The 22,036-nt window shown below is 40.6% G+C and overlaps 1 protein-coding gene across 5 annotated transcripts in view; it reads right to left on the bottom strand.

Moving 5' to 3' along the window:
- EPHA3 (EPH receptor A3) overlaps nucleotides 1-22,036 on the bottom strand; it is a 205,277-nt gene that overhangs the window by 62,974 nt on the left and 120,267 nt on the right. For all 5 annotated transcript variants that reach the window (XM_081002658.1, XM_081002659.1, XM_081002660.1 and 2 more), the window contains 2 exons: nucleotides 6,484-6,639; nucleotides 5,130-5,465 (listed from right to left, as the gene is read on the bottom strand). In XM_081002658.1, coding sequence (XP_080858784.1) covers nucleotides 5,130-5,465; nucleotides 6,484-6,639 — 492 coding nt within the window. The remainder of the gene's footprint in view (nucleotides 1-5,129; nucleotides 5,466-6,483; nucleotides 6,640-22,036) is intronic.

Raw genomic sequence — 22,036 nt, 5'->3', positions numbered from 1 at the left:
TAAAAGAAAGAAAAAATAGGGACTTGCAGTTTTCTCTAATGAAGGTAAAAATCACCTAGCACAAAATCCCCTGGAACTATATAGTCTTTTTCTTTTTTAATAAACAAAACATTAAATGTTCTCTACATGAAATCATCTGCCTGAAATTTGGCAGGCTTAAGCCATTCTTGAGGGCCTTCTTCGCCTAAAGATCTTAACCCATTTTTGTAGAAAGTGAAAAAATGCAAGAGCTGTTTTCATATTCCCCATTACAGTAAACGGAGTTGAAACAAAGCTTTGGATTTTTAACAGATCAGATTCAGACCCAAATAATGAATGAAATTGGAATGACATAGAGCATATCTGAAACAGATTGGACTGCTTCCAAATGCTACAGATGCAAGACAAATCTTGTGGTCACTGCACACCCCTTATATCTTATTTGTCTAAACTTTTTGTTTGAGAACTACTAGCCTTGCATGGCAGAAATTATTTTTGGTTTTTTCCCTATTCTTTGCTGTCTGGTATTGAAGAATACGGTGGATACTGAATATACTGTAGGAAGGTATATTTACACTTTTTATTTTATGTCAGAATATTGCTCCCCTATTACAATCTTGAAAGAGAGAGGGTTGTGGTCCATTGCTATCCTAGTCTTGATTTAAGAGATTTATACAGTTCCAGTCATTTACCAAAAGATCCAGATAACTATAACTAAAATACAGCCAATTAAATAAGTTAAGGTTCTTAAAATAATAAAGAACCCAAAATCTGATCTGAAAACCTATCTGCGAACTAAACATTGACCAAGCAGACTAGATAAATCTGCATATCAGCTTGTCAGAGTGGCACAGCTGTCCATCTCTCTCCATGACACATTCATAATTAGCACCTTGCCTCAGGGGATTGTGGATTTCATATAATTCTCCTGTGGCAGTCAGTGACCCGTCCTAAGCAGGGTTGATTGGTGTTATTAGATAACATCTGTGTGAAAACATATTATTGTGAGTTGAGATGAAGTCTTGTTCCCTTTAGCATGGCTGATAACTACAGTTATAAGTCTGGGCCTTAGCATTATAATATAGTGGCAGAAGCCTGATCATATGAGCTAATAGAAGCAGAACATGTTACTCTTTCCATGAGGCAGTTGACAACAAAACCCACCTAAAAGTATTGCAATACTGCAGTTGTCCAAGGAAAACTGTCCTAGACTCTATGTCAACGAGCACATGTGATCCAAGGAATAAAATGATAGCTTAAGAACGTGGCTTTCTGAACTTCCTCTGCTTCTTTGTGTCCTGTTTTGCTCAGACAATGTTTGAAATGTGGAGCCATGTCAGAGAATGGCATGGTTACTCCCCACACCAGTCCAGTACCAAGGCTGGATTTAGGTTTGATGAGGCCCCAAGCTACTGAAGGTAATGGAGCCCTTTATATGTCCAGCTGTCCTTTGTCAACAACAAATTGTCGCTGGGTTTTTGTGTGTGTGTGTGTGTGTTGAATATATGCTATATGGTAATTTATGGACCTAATAGGTCCATACACAACACAAAACACTGTGGCTGTATGTAGGTTTTATTTTATTAGTTTTTTTAACTTATATTTTGGAAATCTAAATCCAGTTTTTTTCCCTTTCAATTTTTCTGGGGGGCCCTGGGGGGACTCTCTTGAGTGGGGCCCTAAGCTATAGCTTGTTTAGCTTATATGTAAATCTGGCACTGGTCCAATACCCATCCCCAGAAGCTGACAAGCCTGAAAAAGGAGTAACCACGTCATCCAACCATTCTGTATTTTCTCTCCATGGCTGTACATCAACGCAGACATCAGCAGAAAAAAACTGCCACTGCTTTGGGTAGAGAAGTACATCTGAGTTAGCCTGAGTTAGCTGAGTAGTATATAGGTACAATTCCCCTAATGTCGTTCATTACAGTCAGAAGATGGAGTTCATTTACGAAACACTGTACTACTATAATTGCATATGTGCCAGTGCAAATTGAAAAACGGAAACATGGTAGCATGTGTTCCACTAGGATATACAACTTTCCATGTTAACTGTAGGATAGGAACATGAAGGAAGCTCAGGTCTCCCTTCACTGGCTCATCTGCATTGCTGCAGCAAGTTACCTCTCAACTCCTCCTTCCTTCCCTCCTTCATCTATTACCATTAGGCAAAACTCCCCATTCACAAACTATTCACACAAGCAGCATACTGCACAGAGGAGTATGCACACGGGTGGTCACAATAAATAATTAGGTATTGTTCTGGCTTTTCTTTATTAGTATTATTCCACCACACAACTTGTCAAAAAGGCAGATGAGAAATATTAATTAACCAACACATTGTAACTGAATATCTCCATAAAGAAAGCATCTAAGGCTCATTCTGAAGAAAGTAGAGAATGAACTACATGGTGGCTGTACAGAAAGTTGAGATTCCTCCACATCCCACCAAGATAATTGTGAAATTTAAAAACAACCAAAGTAATTTCAAGTATAGTCTTCTGTACTTGAACAAACAATACTTACTAGAGACCTATCTATTGCAAGCAAAACTTTCCACAGTGAAAATTATACTCTCATTCATTCATTGTTCATGTACAGAAAATCCCATAGGCATGAATGGGCCTCTCTAAGGCCAGCTGAATACCATAAATCACAGCACCAGCAATTTAAAGCAATATTCATGTAAAGCTGCTGGTGATCAGGATTTGGGGAGAGCAGGAAACATGGAAGAACAGAAAATATAATCCATAATATTATTAAATCTTTGTAGTGCCAGTGTTAGTATTTTATATGTCTAACATCAAAGCACTTAATTTCCTCCACTTCTATTATATCAAAATTAATCACCTACATGACCACTGTAATTTATATTGGAGATTACTGCTTTGAGTCTTTCATTAAAATCTGATTTTATTAATAAAACACATTCTTTCTGTGACAACAGACTAAAGTGTTATTTGACACTGCTGACTGGAGATTGGGAGTTAATCCTAATAGTAATTCTGCCAAATCCCTTGATAATAAAACCACCCAACAATTGGAAATCTGTTTCTGTTTGCTTTCACTACAGTATATTCATAGCATCTCCCCTTATGCTACAGAAGCTAAACTAATGAAGACAGTGTCCCTAGTACTTATGATGCAGGAAAAGAGAAAACACTACCTCACACCAGATAGTTGGCTCTAGCTGCTTGGCAAAGAAAGCCCACATGCCTTCTTCACCTCTTGTTGGCTCTCAGATGGATACAGTGATAATGGAGGGGCTGAAATTTGCCTCTATGCCTGCCACGTGATTGGAATTTCAACAGCTCAGCAGAGACAGAAAAAGGGTACATGGCTCCACTACCTCTCATCAACTAATGGCAGGGGAGGTTCTGCTTGTCCCTGACCTCATGCTGCGTTTCTACAAGATCCCACTGCCTGGGGCAGGATTATATCCTGGTGAAAACAAATTGTTGCTTGACCACAAAAACACCCAAACATTATGGACATGTGGACCTACTTCTTATAAAGACAGACAGAAAATACACCCACAAACGCACTCCAAACAAATATGAAAGCTAAAAGGTAAGAACAGCAGTTGTAACCAGGGAAGGGCAGACATCTGCAGAACTCATTGGACTGACTTGGAAACAAATTTCATTCTTTACTCAAAAATTGGAAACAATTTCAGTTCATTTTCAGAGCCCGTGACATAAACTCAACAAAAACAAAAGGAGCCCCTTCCTCCTTGGCAGCTGACCACTGTCCAAAACATCCTCCCTAGGCTTCCCTTTATTTATTAATTTCAAAAGGTTTATTATTTAAAATTAATTTTAAAGAAGATTTGAAAGATTTTTAAAAGATTTATAAACAATGCACATTATAGTGGCATGGTGTACAGGAAACCAAAAGTGATACAGTTAAAGTAACAGCACTACATTAGTAGACAATCAGCAGACAATAACTAAGAATTGTATTCAGAAAACGTGTTGGTAAATAAAAAAGTTTTGAAAATGCATCTAAAAGAATAGATTGTTGGCCAATGCCCTATTTCAAACAGTTATGAATTCTGCATTAAGGTGGACACAACACTGAAAGACCTACTACTACAGTTCAAGAGCCAGTGTGGTGTAGTGGTTAAGAGTGGTAGTCTCGTAATCTGGGGAACCGGGTTCGCGTCTCCGCTCCTCCACATGCAGCTGCTGGGTGACCTTGGGCCAGTCACACTTCTTTGAAGTCTCTCAGCCCCACTCACCTCACAGAGTGTTTGTTGTGGGGGAGGAAGGGAAAGGACAATGTTAGCTGCTTTGAGACTCCTTCTAGTAGTGATAAAGTGGGATATCAAATCCAAACTCTTCTTCTTCTACTACTATTGGCAGACCCAAGGCACATAGCTTCTGGACTAACCTCATGGGCAACTATATGGGATCTACTGTGGTAGACCAAACTGCGGGAGGCAGTGGAAGACAAGAGTGCCTGGTGTACTCTGGTCCATGGGGTCACGAAGAGTCGGACATGACTAAACGACTAAACAACTAAACAACACTGTGGTAGCCAAGCCTTGAGGTTACCAGTGCATGGTCACTGTGGCCAGATTATCCTTGTTCATAAACAGCTGAAGTTGGCATTCTGTTGAAGCTGGTAGAACCTCTTACTAGCCGCTGAATCCACTTGACAAACGATGAATCAATAAGTAACCCCAGAACACAAACCTGTTCCTTCAGAGGATGTGAAGCCCCACGCAGAACAGACAAAAGCCAACTTCCCAGAATAGAGAAATGTACAAGGCCTCCACTTGCCAGGATTCCTTTTTCATTCTATTGGCCCTCATCCAATAAACTTATTTACTAGCAAGTAGAAATGAGGGTGGGAGCAGCAGCAGCAGAAAGCAGAATGGATAGAATATTAGCTCCTCCTGCCCACATACCCCTGATGCACTGCAGATACTCTGCAGCATACAATACCAATGGAGAGGTAGCGGGGATAATGAGAAGAAGAAGAAATCCCTTCCTTCTCCCTGCCATCACTACAGCCACTAGTTCTACCTGCTGGTAAGTAAGATGAGGGATGCTCTGAGGGAGGAAAGATGATGAGGATGTGGAGAATGAGGCCTGGAAACTTCTCAGGTTCAGACAGCAGAAGAACAATGAAAAAATGATACTCACCAGCTTGATTGGTCGTAATGATGACTGCAGCAAATTGCCTTGCAAAGGTGCTCAAATCTGACACGCCATTAACTGCATCTATCTCAAAGGTGTAATTTGTGTGAGCCAGGAGGTCCACCACAGTCACAGTGGTGTTGGTGAGGCCGATCTGACGTGGAAGGAATCTCACATTAGTACTACACGGATCACACAGCTTTGCTGTTCCTCCACATTTCTTGCAGACAACGTTGAAAGTGACATCTTTCCTGCCCCCAGTGTCCAAAGGCCAGCTCCAATCTAGGATGACTGATGTTTCATTGATGTTGGAGATAACATTTCTGGGAGCAGAAGGTGGTCCTACAGATGTAATGGGAAGAAAATGATGATTGTTTCATCTGTTTGAATTCAAAGACAATAAAGCTACTCAAATATGCATTTGATAATGGTAGGTGCCATGTTTTTTAATGATCTGCCTCATTTCTCCAAAGAAGTTTCATAGAGATATTTTTCTTTTAATGGTCTCTTGTACTAACAAACTAGGACTGCTTTTATAAATGCATTTAAAACCATTTGTTACTGATCATAATCACTTTTGTGAAACATCTGCCTGAGAAGTCTAGTATTGGTTGTACAAATATTCAAGTATGGGTTTCTGTGCGGACCTTAGTTACAGGGCACAAGGAAACCCACACTTGAGTTACTTATCCCCAAGGTGTATGTCTGAAGAGGTACAACAATGACTTAAGAATTATTATGGCCTGCAGTATCATCAGTTTCCCAACACAAATTACAGGTATCAAGCTTTGTTGCTCCTCCTCCTCCTCCTTTGTTAAAATCTTATGTAGATGGCACACTGCAATGTTAGAAAAGCAAAAATGACAGAAACCAAGCTTAAAGTAGATTAGGATGTAAAGTTGTAAAAGACATTCATTTCTGCAGCTATTAATAAAGATGACCTATTTGGTTCAAGAATCAAAATGCACAAACATAATGAAAGAATCTTATCAGCAACTACAGTGCATCAGTATAAAAAGTTTTATTTTCAAAAGATAGATTTTTCTTTCTTTCTTTCATTATGCACCTTTAGGTGCTAGACACAAACATTCCTCTTTAACTAGGCCTTTCGCTGATTGACATCTGATGCCCTTTAAAATGTGTTGCAGAACAGGGGATTAATGGGTTGTCTTTGTTCTTATTTTTATTATGCATTTTGTGTTTTTTATATTGTAATTTTATGTTGTGAACTGCCCTGAGATCTATGGATATAGGGCAGTATACAAATTGTAATAAATACTCCTACTCCTACTCCTACTCCTATACTTACAGGAGAGACTGAAACACAAGCATCCTTTTTTATTATACTGAGGTTACTCACTTGTGCAAGCCATAGATGGAGGGTCTCTCTCAGAGCGAAAGTAATTCTTTTCACACTTGCAGTTCGTAGAACCTTCCACATTTGTAGAACTGTGAGGCGGGCATTTGGCACACTTAACATTACCAGCAAAGGCTTTGTAAAATCCTGGTCGGCAAGCTGTAAAAGAACAGTAGTTGGTTAAAATCTCTCATATAACATTGTTCTATCATTCTTTGCTGAAGATGAGTTATAACCAAGGGAAGGATTACTACTAGTTCCTCTACCAAAATTAAGCCAAAATTAAGTATGATTTGAATGGGCTTCTTTCATCCTTATTTTCTCCTCTTTTGGAGTGATTTTGGAATGGTTTCCATTGGTTCAGTGGTATAACATCTGCTTGCATGTGGAAGGTCCCAGGTTCAATCCCTAGCATTTCCAGGCAGAGCTGGGAGAGACTCCTATCTGAAACCATGGAGCACTGCAGTCAGTGGGTATAGTTAATACTGAGCTAGATGGACCATTGGTCAGACTTTGTATAAGACCATTTCCTATGTTCCTCTATAGGGAATTTAAAGTTCATATGGAAAGACAAGACATTCTGGAGAAGCATGCTACAGTTTAGGGCTTGCTGTAACTCTTTTAAAAAAGTGTGTTGTTTCTAAACTAAGATCACAGTAGTCCATCCAACAAAAATGATTGTCTTAGCTTTAATATTTCTCCTTTTTTTCTTAAGTAATGTCAGGCACTCAGGTACAAAGCACCTTGAGCAACAGGCAGGTAGGTGGTGTTTGGGAAAATCCAAATGGGCAGTACAGTGGTACCATACACTTCAGGTTACATACGCTTCAGGTTACATACGCTTCAGGTTACAGACTCCGCTAACCCAGAAATAGTGCTTCAGGTTAAGAACTTTGCTTCAGGATGAGAACAGAAATCGTGCTCTGGCAGCGTGGCAGCAGCGGGAGGCCCCATTAGCTAAAGTGGTGCTTCAGGTTAAGAACAGTTTCAGGTTAAGAACGGACCACTGGAACGAATTAAGTACTTAACCCGAGGTACCACTGTACTGGACCTCCAGTGCTGCTTGACTTCCCAAGGAAAATGGATTGCTGTGTGAAGTCCTAGCCACTGCTGTGTGAATGGCAACCAACTACAATAGCAAAAAGAGCATAGATCCAATGTCTGATCCAAGTTTCCAGTTTAAAGTCCATGGAACCTAATAGCTGTGGGTGATTATCTTGAGTAGGTCAATAGACTAATCAAATTGGGATGTTGAAGTGCTCAAGCCAAGCACTTGAAAAGCCTCAATAGGTTTTTGAAATCTTCAGCTTGGAAATTCTAGCATCCCTTACTGCCAATTTCTACTTTGGGGAAAGGGAAATTAACATATGGCAGGAAGCAGAAGAGTGTAGTAAGTGTGGAGAACAAGGATGTTACATGCAGCCAGAGATCACAGGACTTGCAAGCTCTGAATAATCTCTAAAACCTGACAACTGAATTCACATTAAGAGAAAGCTGCCAATAATGCATTTTCAGATAAGTCCCCAATTCTATTCCGTGCCACACCCAATCATGAATTTGACTCTGTGCTTTCTTTGCAAAAGGTTTGGGTTTGAGGATGATCAAACTTTATGTTTGTTTGATCTCTTCAGCACAACAAAGACACACAAAATTACTAAAGAAAATGTAAACAGTGCAATGCTCATCCCACCTGAAAATTTGCAGAAGCAAAAAAACACACAGAGCTTCTTCGGATAAAAAGAAACTCTCTATTGATATAAGCTATAACTGTTTCTTTTGTTAAACATGACTGTTAGGGAAGATGCTTCTGGTTGTATAATCTGCTTGGGAGAAACTCCAGGTGGTGGCATTTCATTAATATTGGTACATTCCTCTAGTCTTTCTCGTTGCTCAGACTCAGTCAGTACCACACACATGAAGTTAAAACATAGCAAAAAGCGTGCATGACTTTACAGCAACTGCATCTAAATTCAGTATAACCAATTAGACAAGAGAGTGGACAAAAGGACACTGTGAATGAAACTCTGCCATGGTTTCATCTTATTCTGTAAACTTCACTTTATTAGATACACTTTATTAGATACAATTATACTGCCTTTTGATGCATGTGAGCAAGGAGTGTCCCTCAATTCCCCTGGAAGTCTAGCCAATGAGAACATTGCTTCTGCTCTGAAAAGGTCCCAGAGATGCATTCCTCTACCTCTCCTACACCACTAAGTAAGCCCCACAGTGTTCAATGCATTTATTGCCTAGCATAGTGTATTTAGGATTGCAGTCTTGGTAGGTTGCTTCCAAGATCTCCACATCTGTATATAAAAACCTGCAGCAGGCTGGTGTACTTACCTGTCAACGGATTTATGAGTACAGTACACACCCCCGACTGCCATTTTAAGTGGCAGGTTTGAAGGAACAGTGGACCACCTGTGTGGTGAATCACAAGGAAAGGAGTAATTCCCCCACCAAGCTACAATTATCAGAGTTCCCTGGGAAGTGGGATTGACGCGAAACTGCTATAGCCACAGAATCTCTGGGAGGGGAATGGGGTATCCTAACAACTCTCAGCACCCTCAATAAACTACAGTTCCCATAATTCTTTGGAGGAAGCCACAACTGTTTAAAATGGTATCATGCTTTAAATTTATGGTGTGAATGTGGACAAAGACAACATTGGGCCTGCTGCACAACCTATAGCATATGGTTATTTTAGTATTCTAAAATGCCTTGAGAGGGGTGGGTGTGGGTGAACCACAACATGTTAAAACAAATAAATGGTATAAAATGCTTTTTGATATATGTGATATCAATGTGTTTATGTAGGGGTCCACAGAAGGAAAAAAATGACAGACCTGCCCACAGACCTCACTTAATAAAAGGCAGGAAAAACTGAAGCAGAACACCACAGAAAAATATCACAACAAAGCCAGCTGAATCTGTTTATTGTCTCTAGAGGCAGAAACTTCACCAGAGACTGGCGTTTTTTTCATGGCTCCGCTACAGTGCTGTGAAGATAGCAGTTACGAGGGAAATGAGCTAGTTACAGCCCAGCATGCCCTAGTGGGAGGATTCTGATTTGTACCTTCCCCTCAGGCTCTCTTGCACTTCTTCTATCTTTGTGTGTCAACCGAAGCTAAGATTATTCAGTGCCACAGCCCTCAGGGGAAAAAATTTAAGTAGGCAATTACAGTGTAAATTAAAAACTTGGAAACAGTACGGCACGAAAAGGTGGTCACACCAATTTTATTATCTTTGACATAAGAAGATGGGAGAAAGAATTGCAGCCTTCATTTCAACTGATATTTATTTTTCAGGGGTAGACACATATATAGGGCTGGAAGAGCCACATTTGATTTTGTCAGATAATAGGCACTTTGAAAAAGACAAACCTAAATGTGAGATATGAGCAACATTTTTATTCATAAGCTTATAAATGCAACTAATGCAACACCAGTGTTGGAAACATCCTTCCTGCCTAACCTACAAAGTGACACACAAGCAGCAAGGGGTTAGATATCTGATAAACTCGCAGCCCAAACTCCATCACTCATAGTATCCCAGCCAGTAACTCTGCCAGTGTAATATATGATACAATTAGGTAGCACAATGTGGGTGGGATTTATTGGCAAGGAAGCCCGCACACTTTTGGCTACAAACTTGTGCCATTGTGATGAGTGACACAAACATGTCATAAATACAGGCAGGCTTTCTGCCACAAGCACAGAGCACCTCTAAGCTCCATTTTTATTGGAGCTCCTATATTTAAATGTTATGGCCAATCAGTGCAAACACACTGGGGTGATTTACAAGTACAAACCCTGGCGTTTTAATGAACACATGGATAAGTAAACAGGAGGCAAAAAGACACTAATTTCTGGCACTGATCTCTGGATGATTCTATGCTACCTTAGGTCTCACCTCCATAACATATCATACCCTCCAATAACAATTTGGGGTGATTGATTGCTTATCAGTTTGGAAATGACTTGGGATGGAAGGATCCAAAAACAGAAGAGTGGCTTCTAAATTCTTTAAAAAGGAACAAAGTAAGCAAATAAATGCACAGAAACACAGAGAGAGAGAGGAGAGAGAGAGAGAGAGAGAGAGAGAGAGAGAGACTTGACAAGAACCTCTGAACTTCCAGGACTTAGGAAATGTTGGTTGCAGCTGAGTCTATAAAGGAAGGACATATTAGAGTAACAGGCTCCATTGCCTAGAAAGAGAACCTCCAGAGGTACATAATGAATGCTAACTACAGAACTCTCGTCTTTGCTGCTATTTTTTGTTTGGAAGAAGGTCATCTTGCTGCCGAAAGCTACACCAAAATCTTGGATTTCCCTTTCATTTTCTACAGGCAGGTTTTGCTTCTAATGCTGAGGAGAGGGGGAAAGGACATGGGTTAGGTAGAAATGATCTGCTCAATTAAAAGATTATTCATTTATATGCATTTTTTAAGGGCTGCATTAACCAATAAATTATATGACTCTACAAAGGAATCAGACAAATTTGTGGAGGCTGCAACTATCAGTGGCTACCCATCATGATGATGCTATGCTATGGCTACTCTGAGAATTGAGACAGCACACTTCTGAATACCAGTCCCTGGGGAACAACAGCAAGAGTTATTGGCCTCATGTCCTGCGTGTGGACTGACTATAAGCATCTACTTGGCCACTGAGGCAAACAGGATGCTTGACTAAATAACCCCTTTGTCTGATTCAGCAGCATTCGTAAGGTTGACAGTAAGCATCAAAGTCTCATTTAGTTCTATTTTCTCTGGATTGCATCAGTTGGTGCAGGGAGGTCCTTTTTAGATGTTGGCCCTTTATACAAAGAGCAATATCAACTGGAAATACAAAGTATAATGCCATGAAGCATATGCAAAAGAAGGTTGTTTCCTGGATTGGCTTTTCTAGGCCCACTTGTCTGTGCAAGGTCAAAACAACAGTTTACTTGTGAAGAGAGCCATACTGTTTGATCCAACAGGAACTCCATTCTTTAAGTTCTGGACTGAAGCACAATACTTTGAGTCAAAGTCGGCAGCATTTCAATACACTGGAACTGAATATGTGCAGTCATTCAGCTGAGCAGGCAATGGGCAGCAGTGACCCTACATGTCCTTCTGTTGTTCCCTACTGCTCAATTAAAAGTAGAGAGAGGTTTCGGGTGGAAACACCCCTCTGCTAATATAAAGCTCCGTGTTTAGAAAATAAGCGGAAATAAACCAGCATGACTCATACAGGTATCAGCTCCTGCATGCTTTAACAAGACAAGGTGTCAACAACCCAAGAATATACTTCACACACATCTTTGTTCTATACATAGAATATCAAAGTGCACCAGTTACGCTAAGGATAAAACTGTTCCATCTTCTTCTTTTTTAATCTACCCACACTGGCCCAGTTCAATTATATCTGAGCTTCTTAAACCAATATATGCACAAGCCTTTTGAACAACTTCCTGTTCTGATGTGAGCCACAATTAAAGCAGAAAATCTCTAACCGTGGTTCCCCAGTTCTGATGAAATGAAAAACTATGGCTAAATATATACATCTTGATTTAATAGCAGCTTGCCATGAGAGGGTGTGAGTGTGTGAAAGGCGGAGGCATAGGAAGGGGGATGCGGTGGGTGCGATCCGCCCCGGCTGTCATGACTGAGGGGGGTACCAAAATGGCAGGCGAGTGGGCGGCACATCTCGTGCCTGGCAGCAGCAGCAGCTCTTCTCACCCAGCGGCAGAGAGCAGGAGGAGAGTGAGCAGCAGCTTCCCCGCCCCTCTCCTACTCTGAACTGTGACACGTGGGAGGGTACCCTCCTCACCCCTCAGGAGTGCGCCCACCCTGGGCAGCGTGGGCATATACTCTGCTGCTGGTGAAAGGTTCACACACATCTTGCAATAGTGCTTATGTGGCAATGTGCTCATCTCTCCAGTAGCAAGGACTCCTACACTATGCAGTGGTACCTCGGGTTACAGACGCTTCAGGTTACAGACTCTGCTAACCCAGAGATAGTACCTCGAATTAAGAACTTTGCTTCAGGGTGAGAACAGAAATTGTGCGGCAGCAGCACAGCGGCAGCGGGAGGCCCCATTAGCTAAAGTGGTACCTCAGGTTAAGAACAGTTTCAGGTTAAGAACGGACCTCCAGAACGAATTAAGTTCTTAACCCGAGGTACCACTGTACTAATAAAGGGTTTGTTTTTTGAAAGGCAAGAATGGATCAACAACAAAACCCACAAACTGAGGGCAAGTTCCTATTTGCTACACCTGCAATGAAACCCCCCAAAGGGATGATAAGAATGTGCAGATCCACATGACATTGGCAAGGTCAACAGATACAAAAACAAACTTAAAGGTACTGACCACAGGAAGCCTTTCATGCATTAGCACTGCATTAGCATCACTGCACTGCAAAGTTCTTTAGTCCTTTCTTTCCAACTAAGACATCTTTCCCAGCAGGAATGTCTTATAAAGCAGATTTTCAGCAAACCGTTTCCTTGCTGCAATACACTTTCCAACAGACCTCATTGTGCTTGCTATATAAAAGTCACAACCTACTGAACAGCAGATGCACACTGACGTGAAGTCTTTTCTTTCTAAGCTGCCAAAATCCTCCCTCCCCCCCCCCCAACCCGTTGCCTGGTAAGGAAACATTTCACACCTCAATAAATAGTGGACTTAACATTTCCGACTTGGCTTTGGCAACCAGGAAGGCCAAGGGCACAGCACAAGGGCTGCTGCAGCATGTACCCTTTTCTGAGAAAGTTTCTAACAAAACGAAGCAGAGACTGTTCAGTTTCATTTTCCACAGCATTAAACAAGTTCAGTCTAGATTTAATGGATTTTCTATGCAAAGGAGTAAAGGGTTCTGAAAATTCTTGGCTTCACAGTCAATATAAGGAATAAGATATTCATGGTTCTTTGCTGCATTGGGTTTAACCAGTGCTCAAGATCTGTTTTCTGTACACTCAGGGTTTTTTTCCCCCAGCCAGAACTCACCAGAACTCAGTGGGCACCAATGTCATTCCAAGAGAACAGAGGAGGCATTCATGGTGAGTTCTGGCACCTCTTTTTCTAGAAAAGATAGTGCTCTGTACAGTGCCTAGAAAGGGCGAGGAATCTTTCAGACCAAGGGCAACATTCCCTTCTGACCAACCTTTTCTCCTCCATTCAGCAAAGCAAGAGGCATCATCTAAGTTCTAGGATACTTTTCAGTCAGTCAAAACACTAGGGACATGTGAAATAGGAGTGGTGGGGGTGGGGGTCTGGCTGCGGAGGAGGTGTGGTCTAGGAAGAGTCCCAAGGACCAGAGGTGACCGAAGGACTGCATTTGGCCCCCAGGCCTTTGGTTCCCCACTCCTGGCCAAGGACATCACCACTACCGAAAGTAAATAATTAAAGATTATGAGTGATAGTCAACCAAGTCCTGTTCTGAGCAGAGCCACTGAAATAAAATGATTTCAGTGGGTCTGCACTGAATGTAACTTAGTTGGCTATCACCCTATGGCAGAGCTGGTTCCAGACAGGTAGCTCCAGAGTAGAAAAATACAACAATTAAATAATTCACAACATGGCATCCTTTAAGCCATCACCAGAGATGGGCTGCCCCACCCTGTCCAATGATAGGGTTGGTCCTGTAATGATCAAATGATCTGCTCTGTATAGTATAAATATTCAACACAGTCTATGCATAGTGTGGCATTTCAGCATTCTATGATTAAAAAGATTAACACTTTTACACAGTCGCATAGCACTGCATATGATACATTTGAAAATTGATATTAGCGAATGGATGTTCTTAATCTTACCCATGAGTAATCTTACCCATTTACTTCCCACATTTTATATTTTACACTGATCTGTGACCTTAACATTTTAATCAGATACCTTTTACATTGGCTGGAATCCCAGGTCAAATTATTCAACAGAAACAATCCTTCCCCATTGTTTAATAACTGTTTCTGGCAGACATATTAATTATATGTACATAAGAGATAGTTTCATCCCAGGGGAACAACAGTGTACCTTTTCAGCTGTATTCCATAATAGCTTCCCATTATAGTTATCCGGGTTTTTCTATCTCTTTTTATAAAGTGGATTACCACAGTAACAATGGATAATAATACAGTTTTAAAAGGTGATACATCAGTACATAGGGCAAGGAAAAAATAATGCCTATCATCACAGAGAGCTAGTGATGCAATAGGTTAAACTGTAGAAATCCAAGTCTATGTGCATGTAAAATGAATTCCTTTCATTAGACACTAAACTATTGGGAAATTAGTTTCACTGACTGACTCTCAGAGTTTTGAGCATGGCTTTGGATGTCACACTAAATTATGTTTGACCATGACAGAAACAAGCCTAGGTGATCCTCACATTGGCATAGCTAGCCACACACACACACACACACACACTGAGAGAGGGGGGGAGAGGGAGGGAGAGGGAGAGGGACGTGGGGGTGGCGAAAGTCATATTGGAAGCTTTCACTTCTGATTCTTCTCCCAACCCATAAACTGTGATTAAACTTAATTATGGTTAATGAAAATTAATCAGCTTTATAAACTATGGTTTAAAGTATAATTGTTTCAAACAAACCATGGTTAATCACATTGTTGGTGGTTTGGGTGACACAACAAGCTATGGTTAATTTTAAAAAAAGCTTCTTAAATTGCCCCTACTGGTCTGAGGGTGGTGACCAAACAGGATTCTAGAGGTACATTGCAAAACAAACAAACAAAAAAACATTAGGGAGAAGAAAACCTGCTTGTGTAGAAAAGAGATGAAACTAAAATGAAGTCCAGTGAAGAAGGTGCCAGTTCTCTCCAACGTCCCAGAAACCTTTTCCAGCACACTGATGGATTTATTTTTATTTCACCCTTGCTCACAAATAAACTTTGTTTTGTATTGGTAAATGACAGGTCACAGCGTAAACACCTTCAGATTCTGTTTTTCATTGTTTTAGGTGTCAACATGAGCCTAAGTCTTATTGGGCTACAGACAAACTCACAAATTCCACCCAACACTCCTAACTGCACAGAGTAAAAGATCTTGTACCTTCTTCTGACTGGGGAATTGGTCTTTAGCTCAACTAAAGTTTCATCAGCATTTCTACTTCTCATACACTCCTCCAGACTGAAAAATATTTCTGTCCCCAAAGTAGGCATTCAACCCTCTTTCAGTCATGAACCAGAGTTTCATGCTTCCATTCCACTCCGCTCTTTCTGGGGTGATCTGCCCCCCAAACTGAGTTCATTCACAGCTTCCAAATTCCTCCTCACAACTTTGCCACAGTAAGACAGGGAAGGATGGAGCTCATGAACCCAAAGTTTACCCAAACTCGATTCAGTTACAAGTCTAGGTGAGTTTGTGCTCATGTGTAGTTTAATGCAGTTTACTGAGTTGTCTGGAGGCACCAGATAGTATGCCTTTATGTCCCACAAGTATTTTTTTTTTCATGGAAAGGACTTGCAAGTGCCTGTTCTACCAATTGTTCACACTTATTATTAGAGGACTACCTCAAATTGGCATAACGTTCATTCATGAGAAGTACAGCTTCTGTTTTACCTGCTATAATTATTGTGTTCTTTGTGACTAGGTCACCTCATAAAATCTAATGCCAAAATGCAATATTAAAATAAGTTATATAAGTGGATATTGCTCAGATTGAATCTGATGGGGTCAGGACACTCTGAGGCATAGGGGTTGTATATGATATAGAGTAATATTGAAGTATGTCAAATGCAGGAAATTACGAGAAATTACTGCCTTGCCAGTACAGTTAACCCTCAGCAAAATATAGCATGTCGTTTGAGTACAGGAACATTTTTATTTGACTATAAAAGAAGTAATATTCTTAATTTAATGTGATCTTTAAAAAAAATTGCCATGTGTTTTTAAATGAAAGGCTGCCACTAAAACTATTTAAAATTTCAGGAGAACAGGTCTGTTCTCTGTAGTGTTGTTTGCTAGACTGGAACAGTTACAAATATTAGTTCCAGGCTAAGTTAGTTGGAGGGACTTGGGTGGCGCTGTGATCTAAACCACTGAACCTAGGGCTTGCTGATTGGAAGGTCAGCAGTTCGAATCCCTGCGACGGGGTGAGCTCCCGTTGCTCTGTCCCTGCTCCTGCCAACCTAGCACTTCAAAAGCACGTCAAAGTGCAAGTAGATAAATAGGTACCGCTCCGGCGGGAAGATAAATGGTGTTTCCGTGCACTGCTCTGGTCTCGGTGTTTCATTGCACCAGAAGCGGCTTAGTCATGCTGGCCACATGGCCCGGAAAAACTGTCTGCGGACAAACGTTGGCTCCCTTGGCCAGTAAAGCGAGATGAGCACTGCAACCCCTGAGTCGTTCGCGACTGGACTTAACTGTCAGGGGTCCTTTACCTTATTTTTACGTTAGTTGGACCTAAGTCTCTGTGCAATTAATGAGGTAAGTTAGTAATGGGTTGACAGTGCAATTCTAGTCAAATCGATTCAGAAACTACACTTAGTTCAATGCCACTGACTCCCAGATATGCAAGAAAACATTGTTTTCATTTTGCCCTGTGTCTGTCACCTGCAGCACTGTTTCTGCTCAACTGCAGTTCGTCTTATGCCAAATACATTATTTCTCTCACTGACCACTGTGGCAAAATAATATAACTTACATAAATTATATAAATTGCATGACTACATTTTCATTATGTTATCTGCCCCATTCATTTCAAGGCAAAGGAAACAGTGTAAGGCATGGTGATAGGATCAATGATGTATTGTTTGAGGAATGAAAGCAGCAACAGCAGCAAATACCGATTATTCTTGCTGGATTGATTTCAGTTATGGACATGGAATGAATAAGCGAACACCTGCAATTTCTGCTTCCATTTTCTCGGAATTCTCCGGCATCCCTACCTCCAGGTAAGCATCTATAGGATGCAGCCTAAACACTGTAATCTCATGCATGCTTTGGACATAAACCTGCCTACAACTCCTGCCAGCCCAGCAGCCATAGCTCAATGGTAAAACACATGCTCTGCATGCAAAAGGTTGCTGGTTCAGTCCCTGGCCACTCCAGGTAGGGCTGGGAAACACTGATTGAAACCTTGGAGAGCCACTAGAAGCCGGTATAGACAATACTGAGCTAGATGGCCCAATGATATGACTCGATATAAGGCAACTTCTATGTTCCTATGCTAGAATCGCTCCTAGACGTTTAGATTATACGCCATTTATTAAAGTTACAAGTACCGCAACTTTTATATTGCCATCTTGAAAAGCCTTGTTTATGCTGACATGAGGCCTAGATTAAAAAACAATGAATCGCCCGGTTTTATTTGGCTTGAAACTGAAGACATATGTGCGCAGATTGTTACTGTCATTTTTAAAATGCTATTATTTTTTTAATGGCATAATCTTGCTGGGCAAAAGATGTTGCTGCTCCAATGGATCTTCAGCAACAACAACCATACACCCATACCGCGAATGTTCCTTCCAACTACTACTACTAATGTTCCTTGCATGTAGATATATTCCTGATAATGTAAGCATTTCATAAACAGGTTAACAATGAAAACTTAAGACTTGATTCCTTTAAATAAAATGTTACACTCTGAAATAGTGACAGTATGAGCAGGAGAAAAGAACATGTCTTCATCAGTGCAGAATAAGCAATTACAATAGAGAGGCGAAAGCTACCTTTGCTATTAGACACTGTCATAATGCATTAGTGAAGTATCATATTAAATCATACCTAATGTGAAATGATGTTCCACTGATAGGATGTCGCTGCTGCTATTATCTATTCTACTGACATCTCACAGTTAGATCAAGGCAGCTTTCTGCAGATCTGGCACTGGAGAGCCAAACTCCTGCCAGAGAAGCTGATTAAGAACTCATATCCCCACCTGGTGCCAGGAAAAAGGCACATGACATCCTGAGCTTTAGCTGATTATCATCCTGTAATTACCTGGACACTTAATCTAACCTAGACCTTTTCCTGCTGAAATCTCTAATCTCCAAAGAAAGCATTGTCAGCAACATGGGGATAAACAGGAAACTCTAGCATTATGGTATTTCTTTTTCAAACACTATCATATGCATTGAAAATGTTTATTTAAGGAAAGAAGTTACATATGATAGGAGGCTATCATTGGAAACTGCATCATTCCTTGAGTTCTTCTCCTCTTCTCCCATAACATTTGGATCATTGTGACATTAGAGTATTGTGCATTGCCCTGACTGTGAGTTTAACAGCAACAAAGCATTGGCCTTATTTCATCAGCCAAATTTGGGTTTTATCACCAGGCCTAGAAGTCACTGCAAACAGGCCAACCATGACATATTGTCACCAATACAAAATGTTCCCAATAGACATCCAGGATAACTGTGACTTTCCTTTGTCAATCTGAAACCACTGCTGTCGCAGTTGAGTATCTTGAACAGAGAGCAGGTTTGAGAATATTACTGTTAGAAGTGGGGGGGGGGGGGATTCACAAGCTGTCAAATAATTAAGCCAGTTGCAGTTGTGATATCAACAATGCACTGTTCCAGATGTTACCATTTGGAGAGATTCTGTGGTTTGGAGGAGGGAGCATGATACAATAAAACCAAATGTGAGGTGCATTTAAGGTGCAACGATCATTTCTTACAGGAAAGGGACATACTAATTTTGCAAATAAGTAGCCTAAATCTGTAATGCCAGTATACAGAAAGACAGAAATGTCAACAGAAATAAATGAAAAAGGACTTTGCACATTCCAAGCAGCCAAGATAACAACACACCAGAGTCCCATGAACCATCATTTAGGAGCTGAGTGATCCTACAATAACATCTCCTGTTCGATGCAAAGACAATCAGGTTATGCTGAACTATGTACAGAAGTTATATGCTTAAGGGAGAAGAAAGAACAGTCATCATGTATTCTCTACAGAAAGATAGCTGCTTTTGAATACAATGCCATTTTCTTGGTCATAAATCAAAACAACAGAATTTGTCTCAGGAGATTTACAGGACAGTGGAACCTCCAGTGACAGCAAGTTTTCCTGTTCACAAAGGACGACAAAATCAATCACACGAGATGCCTGTGGCTCAGCTTGGATGTCAGCACATTTGTTAGAATTTGACTGCCAGCCACCTCCCATTTATCTCTACTGACTGGGTACCGAAGCTGTCATAAGGCACAGTGTAAACCTGCCCAAAACACATCGAACCTCATCTGGAACACGAACTGGTTCATCAAGAAAAGAGACATTTTCATACATCATGCCAGACTGGCATTTGCGCCGCATAAATCAGCCAAAACTTTTCACCATGCAAAACGGAAAGTTTTGCTCCTCTTCCTGTCAGTAAGTGACAGAGTTATAAAGTGGAGTAAATGATCCCTGCACATAATCTCATGCAACAGTGCACTTCAAGGTCCTCAGTTAGGGACTTAATGATAATTCTTCAAACTTAAGTACCTAAATTGCCTATAAGGCATCTTAGATGTGCAATCTCTTATTGATCTTATTATTCAAATACTCTGTAAATAACTCTCGCTCACTCTCTCCCCCCCAAGTCCCATCCCCAGCCAGTTTGCCTTTCCTCAAGAGTAAATTAAGTAGAACTGCATTCATTACTGTCTTTAAGCATCTTGGCATATACATCAAACTGCTTTGAACTGCTTTACGTAATTAGGTTCTGCAATTCTCAAATGCTGCCATTTTTCTTCTAGCTTAAGCATACTTTGTGAAAGCTTAGCAGAATGGTTCTCATAACTTTGTTCATCAAGGACACTGGTAGAAGTTAAATGCCACGCTATGAAGAAAGAAAAGCTTATTTTAACTTAAATGAGACATGCCCAGTAAATGAACATTACGGACATAATGGTTGTGTCCTCTAGTGTGTAATGGGAATTGAGTGTCTCATTTGGTTGCTCACTTAGCTGAATATTTACTTCCAAAGCCCTGACAAATCGCCAAGGAAATGGAAGTGACAGTTAAGGGAACTTCAGTCTCTCTTGGCATAAAAAGCAGCACAATGGGAACGATGAAAACTGGAAGGTCCTAGGCTCTTCCTGGGAGCTAAGCACTTGAGGGAGCAGCTCTTTGGCTGAGCTCATGCTTTGCATACAGAAGACCCCTGGTTCAAATTTCACACACACACACACACACACACACACACACACACACATATATAGAGAGAAAAATTTTCAACCTCAGATACAAGGCTAAACACATCTTCCTGAGACCTTGAAGGTCATCTTGAAGACCATCTGAGGGTAGTTGAGAGTAGACAGCTAGAACAAATTATCTGCAATCTCATAATACTTTTCTTCTTAATCAGGTTTTCAACCACCCTCCCCAAGTTATTTAAATTGCTGTTAAGCTTGACTGCTTTCTATTGCTTGTATATACTGGGTGATATCCAAGATTTAGTCAGAAGAGACCTTTCGAAATCAAATGGCTTTTACAAATGCTACATAATGTTCATTCTGCAATTGCAAGGAACCAGTTCCCCAACGTGTCAGCACCTAAACTTTGGAATTCCCTGGCCATTGACATCAGGAAGATATTTTTCACTGTACTATTTTCGGCACCTGCTAAAAACTTTTTTGTTTAAGCAAACCTACTGTAACATGTAAATCTGACATATATTTTAATATGTACATGATTATTATTAATAGTAAACTGTTGATTTTACATTGAAAAATGTTAAGCTAAATTGTTTATCACATTTGATTTTATTCGTAATTTGAATGTGTGTTTTAGATTTTATGTAAACCACTCTGGGTGATGAAGTAGTGCATAAATTATGTTAAATAAAATAAAGAAATACACTATGGTTTGATTGAATGTCACCTATTGCCATTGACCCTCCACTGATATTATCCTTGTCATTTTGCAGCCCCTTCTGTCTGCTTTGAAAGGAGGGATAGCATTCGGAGTCAAAATAAACACACCAAGGGTTTGCCTAGATCAGGGGGAGAAGGTATTCTCAAAAATTGGTGATAGGGAGAAAATCTTGACAAGTATCCTGTCACTTTGGTGGGCATGTATAGGCTTCCTCCTGCTGCCTTCTCTTTTTCACCTGACAATTTTTCAGGTGAACATAATTAACTCTGAATCTTCCCAGTACAGAGTAACACAGGACTAGAATTGAACAAACACACATCATCCTTGCTAGCCTTGACATTAGATAACCCTCAGCCGACAGGGAAAGTGGTGAACTTTTGTCTCCTCCAACACATTTCAGTAACTTTGGTCCCACCCAACATCAATCTTCTCATGCCAATGTTGACATCCCAGAACAACAATTTGGTTCCAAGTTGCTGCCTCCAGATGATTCATTACTGTTCTAATTAGCCAATCAACATTGGAAGTAAATCGGATTGGTTTCAAATACTTCTGTTTCTCCAGACTGTGAATACAGATATATAAAGTTCGCAACAATGTAGGTGCGGAAAAACATGTTGGATTCCTAGATGGCAGCATCAAATTTTAAGTGCCTGGCCCTGTGGAAATTCTCACATGCAAGAAGTTTAGAAACAGGATTAAAGTAACTGTTTTGTCATTGACACAGTGTCAGCTCAAGTCAGCTCTGA

Source organism: Podarcis pityusensis (genome assembly GCF_964106645.2).
Source record: "Podarcis pityusensis genome assembly, chromosome: 4".
Classification (NCBI taxonomy): domain Eukaryota; kingdom Metazoa; phylum Chordata; class Lepidosauria; order Squamata; family Lacertidae; genus Podarcis; species Podarcis pityusensis.
The sequence above is the reverse complement of the archived record's forward strand: the minus strand, read 5'-3'. Positions and strand labels throughout refer to the sequence as shown.